The sequence below is a fragment of the Streptopelia decaocto genome (assembly GCF_964273445.1).
Source record: "Streptopelia decaocto genome assembly, chromosome: 2".
NCBI classification, from domain to species: domain Eukaryota; kingdom Metazoa; phylum Chordata; class Aves; order Columbiformes; family Columbidae; genus Streptopelia; species Streptopelia decaocto.
This window is the reverse complement of record NC_138655.1, coordinates 106,791,596-106,801,907: the sequence shown is the minus strand read 5'-3', so window position 1 is coordinate 106,801,907 and position 10,312 is coordinate 106,791,596. Positions and strand designations below refer to the sequence as shown.

General features: G+C 45.6%; 1 protein-coding gene across 1 annotated transcript in view; it reads left to right on the top strand.

Moving 5' to 3' along the window:
- Positions 1 to 261: 261 nt before the first annotated feature.
- The window catches only part of VOPP1 (VOPP1 WW domain binding protein), a 71,239-nt gene continuing 61,188 nt past the window's right edge, over positions 262 to 10,312 (top strand). Inside the window, exon 1 of the mRNA XM_082045511.1 lies at positions 262 to 753. Coding sequence (XP_081901637.1) covers positions 703 to 753 — 51 coding nt within the window. The 5' untranslated portion in view covers positions 262 to 702. The remainder of the gene's footprint in view (positions 754 to 10,312) is intronic.

Genomic DNA, 10,312 nt, shown 5'->3' with positions numbered 1-10,312 from the left:
TGGCCTCGTTGAACTCCACGAAGCTCACGCGGCCCCTCCTACTCCTCTTCGGGGCCGGCACCCGAGACGCCCCGACCGGCTGGTCACCTCCCCCGGGGACAACGCACAACCCCGCCCGGGCAGGCCGCCGGTCTGTGGGGCCAGCGCGGCCGTCATCACGGGCAGACCGCGGGAAGACCGGGAAGCCGTTTACTTGCCCCTCGGGGCAGCGGAGCGGGGGCGGTGACCCCGCTCCCTCCACCCTTCGCCGTCGCCACCGCCACCTCCCGGCCGGGCAGCGGGGCGGTGCCGGGGCGGGCCGGCTCCTCTCCCCGCCCTCAGCCGCGGCGGCGGCCGGCCTCTTTGTGCCGCCCGCCCAAGCATCGCGTTGCCCTCCGTGTCGCCTTGCCTCGTCGGGGCGCTGCCCGCTCGGCTTCAGCCGCCGCTGCTGCCGCCGCCGAGGGGATCGGCGGGTCAGCTCGCCCTCGCCCTGCTGCGGGGCTTCCCGCCTTCGTCCTCGCCCCGCCGCCGCTTTACTCCGCCTCGTCCCTCGGGCTGCCTGTCAGCCCGCCCAGCTCCCTGCCCCTCCGTTCCTGTGTCCGTGTCCCTCCCGCCGCCCGCGGAGCTCCCCCGCCGCCGGGGATGGCGCCGCTGACAGCGCCGGTGCGCGCCTGAGCCGGCAGGGGCGAGCCCCCCGCCGCCGCGGGAGGAGGAGGAGGAGAGATGAACCGCTTCCAGCCCGGGGTCGCGCTGCTGCTCTCGCTGCTGTGGGAGGTGAGGTGGGCCGGGGCGGGGGGCAGCGCGGCTCTGGCTCCCTGCGGTGGCGCCGACAGCCCCGCGGCGGCTGGTTCACCCGGGAGGGCGGCGCGGGGGTCGGCCATCAGCTGCGCGGGCGACGGAGGGGAAGCTGGCAGCCCGTGCCCAGCCTGGGGGGCGGGAGGCAGTGTTACAGTATTTATTTGGGGTTAATGTCTTTGCCGGAACGGGCTGGGCGCCCCGGCTCCCGGACAGTGACCGGTCAGGAGTGTGAGGGAGTGGGTCCGGGCTGGGCAAAACCCGGCTCTGCTGCCTTAGGAGGTGCAGTAGTTACGGCTGTTTGCAGCGACCTGGCTTGCTGTCTATTTAATGTTTTGTTGCGGGAGCAGTAAAAGATGATCTGTGGTGTGTTGGAGCGGAGTAACCCGGGAACTGTAGGCAGGGACAGAGGCTGTTGGACGCTGTCTCTTTCTAATCAACTGGTTAGCTCTCCAAGGGACACGAAACGTGTGCTTTTCAGTAAGGGTTAAATGGAAGGTGCTTTTAAAAATTTTTATTTTAAGTGTCCTTTAGTGGACACAATGTACATTGCGAGGCAGAGGTGCGGTGGCATCAGCTCAGGAGGAGCCCGGGCGGCACGGAGCAGCGTGGTTAAACTTCTCGGAAAGCCTGGGTAGCGCAGCTTTAATAGTTAAAGCAAACAAGCCGACAAAAAAAATCCCCTAGTAGCTTAATTTGAAGGGGAGATTTGTGCCACACAGTTATGTCATGGGACTAGGAAATCAACTCCATTTTTAGCAGGCAGATCCGTAGATGTTTCCTGGTGACGAGCTGTCTCTCGCTCTTTGGTTTAGTCTTTGGGTTGAGTTGAGGGCAGGCTGGGGGCATCGGTGACCACCCTGGAACGGGTTCGTCATGGACATGCTGCCATGTGCAGCTCGTGGTGGCAGGTTTGTCAGTGTGCCAGAGTCATCACCAGGACACATGTAGTGGCAGTGTACTGGGGTGACTTCAGAAACGCTTGTGGGCTTGTCTTGGGTACATCTTTACATTTATAAAGCCCAGAAGCAGTCTAGCTGAAGGTGTTGGAGGTGTGGAGAGCTGTGTTGCTTCTGTGATGGAGCAGTTCAGACAAAAAATGAATTATTTTTTTAGAAAAACAACGTGCCACCAAAGCCATACATGGAAACTAGAGCGCTGGCTGTGTAATTACTGTTTTCGGTAATGGATATAATTCATGAAAATGATGCTTACTATGTGTTTATGCCACCTACATAGATGAACGATTCCTGGTATGTTGCCCACTATATCATCTAGCATCATCCCATTAAAACACTCAGATCCAAATCACCATTTAATGTAAACAAATGTAACTCTTTTCAAGTTAATTGGGCTGCATCTCATTACCCTGGCTGTAAACCTGGCCCAGAGCCTGGCCCGTAATTGCTCCTTGACTCTGCAGACGCTCTACGAATGGCAAAATGTTGATTAAATGAAACGGGCACTGGCATTTCCCAGAGGGAATTTATTCATCTAAGGGTGTGAAAGGCTTCGCCCCTCTAGGATCTGTTTGATTAGATGCTTCTGCTCTCTTAATGCGTATTCTGAAAAAGATCCTTCATGCCTGAAAAAGGTAATTTGCATAAATCCTCTTTGGATGTAGCCCATGTTGCTGTTATTTAAGCTTTTATACTGGTTTAGTTTTATTTATTTATTTATTTATTTATGGTAATCTAGAATGTTTGTTTTGCCATCTGGTTTTGTGGATTTTGTTTTTCTTTTTTGGAAGTGCTTTGCATACCTTTTTAAATAAGTATTACAAATTGCTATAAGTTGTACCCTACAGAGAGGAGAAGAAAAAAAATAGATCCAGAAACAAAATGTTGGGAGATAACTGAATTGGAGACATCTGGTTGTTCAAGATTTTTTTTGGTATTTAAAACTTTTGCTGTCTTCTGCACCAACTTCCGTACTGGCTGTTCTCTGAGAAAGCATTGTTACATATTTTTAAATCTGTTTGCAGCTTTGGCATGATGTTATTGAATATTTAACATAGTGTGAGCAGAGGAATATATTTTTCATTCAGCATTTTGCAAAAGGCTTTGAATGTTATCCAAATAATGGGAGGGGAAAGAGCCATTTAGCCCTTCAGACCAATCTGTAGTAGTTTACTGATGTTTAAAGTTCTCCTTGCTTAAATGACCCAAAATACATGTTGCAAGATGTTCATGTATTTTCTGTCTGTGTTCATTTGAAAGTGCTATTTCTGGTTATATGGATGAATGGAATATAAACTCTTTCACAAGTAAATATACATCAAATTCAAGGTGGGTGTGAGTTTGGATGCGGGAAATGCTTCTTTTTGGCTTTCAGGTTGAAGCCAAGTCAGAAACTGGCTGCGCTGTGCTCTCACAGAGAAGTGATGGTTTGCTGTTCCTGATGTAAAAGCAGGAGATGTAAAAGTGACCGAGGGTCAGGGAAAGGTGCTTGCATGTGCTTACGGGTGGTTTCTTGAAGACAACTGAAGGCATTGCTATTGAAGCAGAATTTACACATAAGAAATTGCTGGTTCTTGATGCTGGGATGCTGGTCTTCAGAAGAGCTTGAGATACACTAATTACAGAAATGCCCAGAGCACTGTGGTGGTAGGAAAGGGGGATTAATTCTGAGTTTTTGTGTTTGACAAGGGTTTTCCATCACAACCACAAAGACATTATTTTCCTCCCATGATGGAAGAAAAATCTCAAACCCCTCCAGTTCTGTTCTGAGAAGACCTTGCTGTTAAGGGAGAAAAGCCAGAGATGTCATGAGTTTTGCTCACAACTTAGGCATCATTGAAAATTTTAACACATAAGCTAAACTGAAGAACTTTTAAGGTGGATAAGTTGACAGGTGATTTTGGTTCTTGCAAGGAGAAATTAATACTATTTAATCTTCATCCATCTGTCCTTTTCGAATTATTTTGACTACTTGGAGGTAGCAGTGTGTTACTAACCACAGTTGCCTGAAACACTGTTTTTCACCAGGAACCTGGTTGTCTGGTAGACATGTAGTACCGGGGTACGTGGATTCAACATTCACAAATAGCCAGTGGTCTCGCTTACTAGTGCAGTTCATGGTTCCACGGACAGGACTGTCTTTTGTCGCAGTTTTGTATGAGTAAGTAGCTCTTAGTTTTATGGAAGGCCTTGAGGAGGTCCTGAAAGTGATGTCTGTTTGGGGTATAGATCAAGATTTTCTGCTTTTACTTCATCAGATATCCCAAGGGCTTTGGCCAGCTGAGCTTAAATGCGACTTTAAGTAGTGTTATCTTTGAGGTGGGGGAAAAAATAAAACCAAACATGCAGCCGCCCACCCCCTCGATGATGAAACAAGCTTATTTTCAGCCTGAACGGGAGCACCAGAGTATCTTGGTGTGGCTTGCTTCTCAGACTGAGTGCTTGTTTTCTCTCCCACTATCTGCAGAATTGCTGGGAGGAGGAGAGCTGAGTGGCTGAGGCTCAGCTCAAGGATGGAGAGGCCGAGCAGAGCTGTTTAAGCCCAGTAGAGGCCCCTGCCTGTGCTACAGTGGTATTGAAGAAGGTGTTTTGTTGTTTCTACTGCTGACTAGCTTGCTGGATACCATCTTCAGCTTTCAAACTGTTGAATAATTTTAGGTGCCTAAGCTTCTGGTTGGCCCTTATGTGTGTGCAGAGGAACCCAGGAAGTAATGCATCTGCTTGAATATGTAAGTCAAGCTTTTTAGTGCTCTGTATTAAGGTAAGCTGAGGCCATTGGTGGTTGCTGTAGGTGGTATGAGATGTGGGTGAGAATCCCATCCCTACGGTTTCCACATGGCTATATAAAATTTAGATTATCACTTTGATATCACACATTGATATTTCTACATACTCAGTTTCTCATTACTAAAAATTACAATGTGGATGCTGACAGAAATACTGATGATTTGGTACTTGGAGAAAAGTGATCAGTATAGTCCTCTTGTTAATTTGTCAGATGAAAGATACTACAAAAAGAGTCAAGTGCCTTTTTAAAAGAATGAAAGAATGGACATGTCATATGAACAGCAAAATGTGTTATCTTGAAAGAAAATTCAAGCGCTCCTGACAGTCTGTCATACAAGATTTATTTAAATAAAATCAACGTTTACTAGCTGCTTCCCACTTGGGTAACTGCTATGTGGAGCTTTTTAGTATTATTTTTGTAAGTGGACTTCAGCAAGACAGATTTTAGCAAATAAGATAAACCTAGAATCTCTGCAGAGTTTGGTGGGGTTTTTTGGTTTGTTTTTTTACCCTTGTACAAACACATAAAGATGGTCAACATTTTGATCATAGTAGGCACAGGTAGAGTTCAAGAAGTTGTGAGGATTATGAGGAAACACCCACCCCCTGAGTTTCTGATACTTTTTTCCATTATTTCTATCCATTAACTGTCAGGGTTTCCTTTACATGCAAATTACAGGAATGTACACGCCCTTGGATGTACAAATGTGCATGCATACCAGAGTTGCTGTCTCCATGATGTCCCTCTCTGTGGAAGCCCACTGATAATGTCCTATTGATGTTTTAACTCTTGTGGCCATTGCATGAGTGGGTGGTGGGAGGAATCATCCTGTCCAAACTAGTGGGAAAACATCTATGTCCCTCTGCAAGGGAGTTTTTAGTGCAGGTGTGTCCACTGACCCTTTCCCGCTTGTTAGTTTTAGTTATGCAGGGGCTTAGCAGCCTAAACAACTTTGGTTTGGTTTGGTTTGTTTTTTTCCTTATCTTCTTGCGCTGGTTGAAAAACAACTATTGCATTGCTGAGCGAAGGTGGGAAAGAGCTTGCTTCTGATTTATGGTTTGGGGGTCCAACTGGTGCTGGCAAGTCTTCCCTGCGTCTTGACAGCAGCAAAATGGGCTGTGATTTTCAGGCAGGAGGACTGAGCCTGCACACTTTTCTCACTTTGCTCTTGCTGAAAAGACGGATTCATGTTTGCCACAGGATGAGAACGGTGGCCAAGTGCCATTTGCATCCTCTAAGAGGAGGTGTGACTAGCTATGCGGTGGGGACTTTTCGGTGTGGGTTTTTTTAAAAATCAGAAAAAGCATCTATAAAACCTTTTTACAGCAGTCAAAAATGTTTAGCACCTTCCGTTATGCTTTCTCTATAAAAGGAAAGTCCTCTGCCTCTCTTATCTCGGTACTTCCCACTTGGCTAATGCAGGTGTCTGGACAGATGTATTAAACTTGATCAAAGCAAGGCTTTAGTCTTCAGCTACTTTTTTTTAAAGCAGATTTAGCTAAGATCAGTGGGGAAAAAAAAAGGCTCAATGGAAACTCTTTGGTTTACTGTAAATTTATTTTGGTTTACTCCACTAGGAAGAGATCTAGGAAAACTAGAATGAGTGTGCCAACATACAGGTTTCCCCTGCTCATTTATGTAGGCTGAGTTTACAGGTAGGAACAGATCAATGCTTGAGCTAATGCTACAGAATTTAAAATAAAAATTTCTAATTTCCTACTGAGACAAGGTAGCTACTGATGTGCTTCAGATCTGCTGTGAAATCTGCAAAGTAAAAGTAAAGTAAAATCTGTATAAGTAAAAAAACCTGCAGAAAGCTAGCATTTTGGAATTTTTAAGCCTAATTTTTGCAGATGCTGCATTGCTTCGTATCCTCAGCAATGCATCTGTTTCCACAGCTTTTGTGTTTTGCTGAAGGCTTTGTTGAAATCCTGTTAGTGTTTATTATGGCAAATACAAACTTTCTTCTGACTCGCAAGAGGTAAAGCCTTTCTAAACCAATCTTTTTTCTTTACTGGAATAGTGCCTTTTGGGCAACAAATCTTAGGTTTGTCTGAAGGCTGGGGATACAGCCTGGGATCCTGGGCATTACACAGCCCTTCTAAGACAAGGGAACATAAGGTCTCAAATGGTGGATATGATCACTTTCCTACCATCAGTAAGGTAGTAATACACAAGATGAAATACCATGCCAGGTATTTTGAGGGGCCGTGAGAGGGGGAGGGTCTGGGTTTATTGTATGCTCTTTTTTAAAAATTTTATTTTTCTTTCTTTTTGAGAACAATGTATCTTGACAGGTTTCTCACATTTTAAGTGGAAAAGTTTTCACTTCTGAGTTAAAAATGTCTTCTCAACTGTGTCTTCGGCTTTGCATTGAATAGGTGTTAACTAAACCCTTAAGTAACTTAAATAAAAATCTCTTCCTCTTTCTCAATGACTCAGCTTTCAGTCTTGTAGATTTTTAGAAGGAAACTAATTACCAAGAAGTGGTTTCTAGTCTATGTCTGATCCAACACAGGGGTAGGCTGTTGCTGGCAAGTGTGGTCCCTAACCCTTCATTCTGCTGCCTGTGTGCTTGCCCAGGTCTAGGTACCATCTGGCTGCGGAGGAATTGGATCAACCCACTGATGCTGTGGAAGACTAACCCACCAGCACACTTGTTGTTTCAGTGCATTAGGTGGAGTTACAGGACAGACAATACTGCATTTGTAAACAAAGAAAATCCTATGGACTTTTTCCATGCAATGCTAGAAGGAAAGATTAGCTGAGTCTGTTTCTTGTTTTCCCCTGAAAGATGCTGTTAGATAAGACTAACTTCTCCAGATGGTGTCCTGTTGTTTTCCCACATCACTTGCCAAGTGTCCATCAGAGCAGAAGTTCTCAACACAGAGCTAATGACCTCCTGGGCCTTTCTTGTCTGTGGGACCGGAGAGGCTTGTGGCTGGAGGCCATACCCCCAGGGAAGGTCCACCATCAGCTGCAGCACAGGAGGGACCATCATCCTCCAGTCCAACTGAACCCAGCAGTCCTTCAACGCACCATTCCCTCTATGTCTCTTGTTTGGAGGTCTGAAAAAACAAACAAACCACAAAAAAAACCCCTAACAAACCACACTTTGGCTACATCCCTTTCACTGGAGGTGACCATGAAGTGATCTGCGCCTTTGGTTCAAAGTTCAATGACAGTGGAAAGCTGCTGTTTTTGGAAGCTGCACTCAAGCTCTCTATGAGCAGCTTGTTTATTGCCTGCCAGAGTAGGAATGATGATGTGCCAGGGTGGGCTTTGTCTCCCACCTCTGATGTTGGTGGGCACCATGCAACTAAATCACTGGCAATAGTCTGAGGGTGGATCCTTCCTTGCACTGGTGGAGTTAGAGGTGAGGATCACGGACCTCAAGTATGCAGCCCGTACCTGTACAAGTCTGTCTTTCCAATACGCTAAGTTAAGGCAAGTATATTTAATGTGTTTTTATGCCTTTCTAGTTACAGATGTTTGGTCTGTTTCGACCCTGTCTTTGAGAAGGAACTGGACAATACTGAAATGAAATTAATATGAGAGGAATGTGAGCATGGGGGAGGGTGGCATGGCACTCATTGACAGCAGACCAAAGACCACGGGCAGCACATGTTTCAAGAACCTTACACTTGATGTGAGAGGAGTATTTTGTTGCATATGTTCTTCTTCTTGGGGTCCAATGGTGCTGCCACCTAAGGGAAGGTGATGCTTCTGTAAACCTGCTCTGCTTAGCTCAGTGTTGGTAGCAGTCTGGTTGCAGTGACAGATTTGTGCTACCACTGGGCTAAGAGCTGGTAGTGTGGTTGTCATCTAGCATCTAGAAGGTTTAGTTTTCAAGAAATTAGGAGCTCTGTCAGAGAATGTATACTAGGAAAAAAAAAAAAAACAAGCCAATGTTTGTAGTAGCAAAAGCAGGTTTGTTTTAAGTTGCTGCAAACTTGTTTTTTTTTGCTGGCACAGTTATTTCTTTTTGCACACCTGAGGGATGTAGGCAGGCCAACAAAATTCTCTTGTGTGTCCTGGCCTGAGTTTGTATTTCTCCCTTTCTGAACAGGAGGCATGCCTTGCCTAACTGGACAAGTGCAGTTGTTTATACCACACTGGTTTTTGTACAATCCCTTTAGTGTTGACACAACAGATTGATAGTATAGTGCTTGTGCTGCACAGTGACTATTTAGTATGGTGGTGTGATAACAGACAGTGTAAAGGTCTCTACCTAGGGAATTGCCCAGGTGTAACTCAGCGTTTCATTTCTCCAAATTTTATGAAATCTCTTCACTGAAGGGGATAGAAAACTTGTTAACATGGCAAATTTCTTTCTGCTTTTCCCCACAATATCTCTGTAAATGCAGAAAGTGGGTGCAGGCTCTTCTTGCTGTGGTGGGTGACTGTAAGCGTGCTTCAGCTCTTGCTGCAAGAACTGGGCAAGGATGAGTCAAGCAAGTGTTTTCTTTCATTTCTGCTCCTTGGGGGGAAAAATGTATTGCTCATTGCTACAGATAATTATCTCAATACTGGCGTGAGATCCAGAAATTCACTGCTGGATCTCTTACAGTGTGAGTTCCCAGCTCAGGGCCCTACTTCCCTACCACATTTTGAGCAGAGGATTCAACCCAGTGGAGGAAAAGGAAATGGGTGTAAAAGTCCATGTTAATTTGTTCAAATTCCGTTAAGTTTGGCAGGATTTCAGTCAAAACAGAGAAGGAAGCCTTGCTCTCTGAAAATGCTGCTTTCGAGTGATTGTCCAGTTGCCTAGCCTAAAAAAAAAGGGGGAAGGGAGGGCTGTGTGAAAGGTCTTAAATTTGCTTTTACATGGCTGCTTTTCTTTTGAAGGCTGACATAAGCTGCTCCTGTGTTGTGTGCTGCCTTTTCTGTCCCGAAGACATATCCCTAACAAGGATCACTATTTTCTATGTTTTGAGCAGCGATAGTGCTGAGGATGGCTGCCAGTCCTGAGCTATCAGCAGTGTCATCACAACACACGTTAACATGTGCCAGTGGGATTCTGTGTGGGGGACTGGCAAAACTCTGATCTGCTTTTTGACTAAGGCAACTTGCATCTCCTGGCTGTCATACAGAAGTAATAATAGCATATGGGATTGGGTTAAACCTCTCTGGAACTGGGCCATCTTGTAATTTGAGATAGTGTAAGGTAACGTTAAGATGCTTCATTATTTTTTTCTGTAGCTGAAAAGATAGAAGTCTCTATTCCCAAACTCATGCATGTGTGTCCCTGAATAAAGTGTATCATGCCATGCTAAAGCTGAGGGTTTGCCTGTGTATTGCTTGGGATGACCTATATTTCTAGGGAAACTAGTGAGAGGAGGAGGTAGTAAGTGCCAAATAACGGTCAAATACTACTAGTTGCATAACCCTGAGAAAAAGCGAAGGCAGATGCCTTTGGATTTGAGTGTCATTTGGAAGAGGAGAATTGAGATTGGTGTCATTATTTTGTTCTGTCTTCCATTCCTTTGGTATTTACAGAACTAGGGCTTGTTTTTTTAGCAGTGTTAATGCCTTGTTGTTGAGAGGCTTCAGAGTTCTGGATTTTCCCTGAATGGCAGCAGGACGCAGTGAGCTGAGCTTAGTGCTGAACCCGCAGTGTGGTAATGTAAAAGTGTCCCAGGATATGCAGGTGATCTGCAGATCTCAGAGGCCGTATTTTCTGAAATATGGGACTCAAGTTGTGCTTCTCCCTTACTACAGGGAACACTTGGTGCTGGCTTATTAAAGCACTGGGTGAATGTTAGTAAATTGAGTCTCGTTATGCCTCATA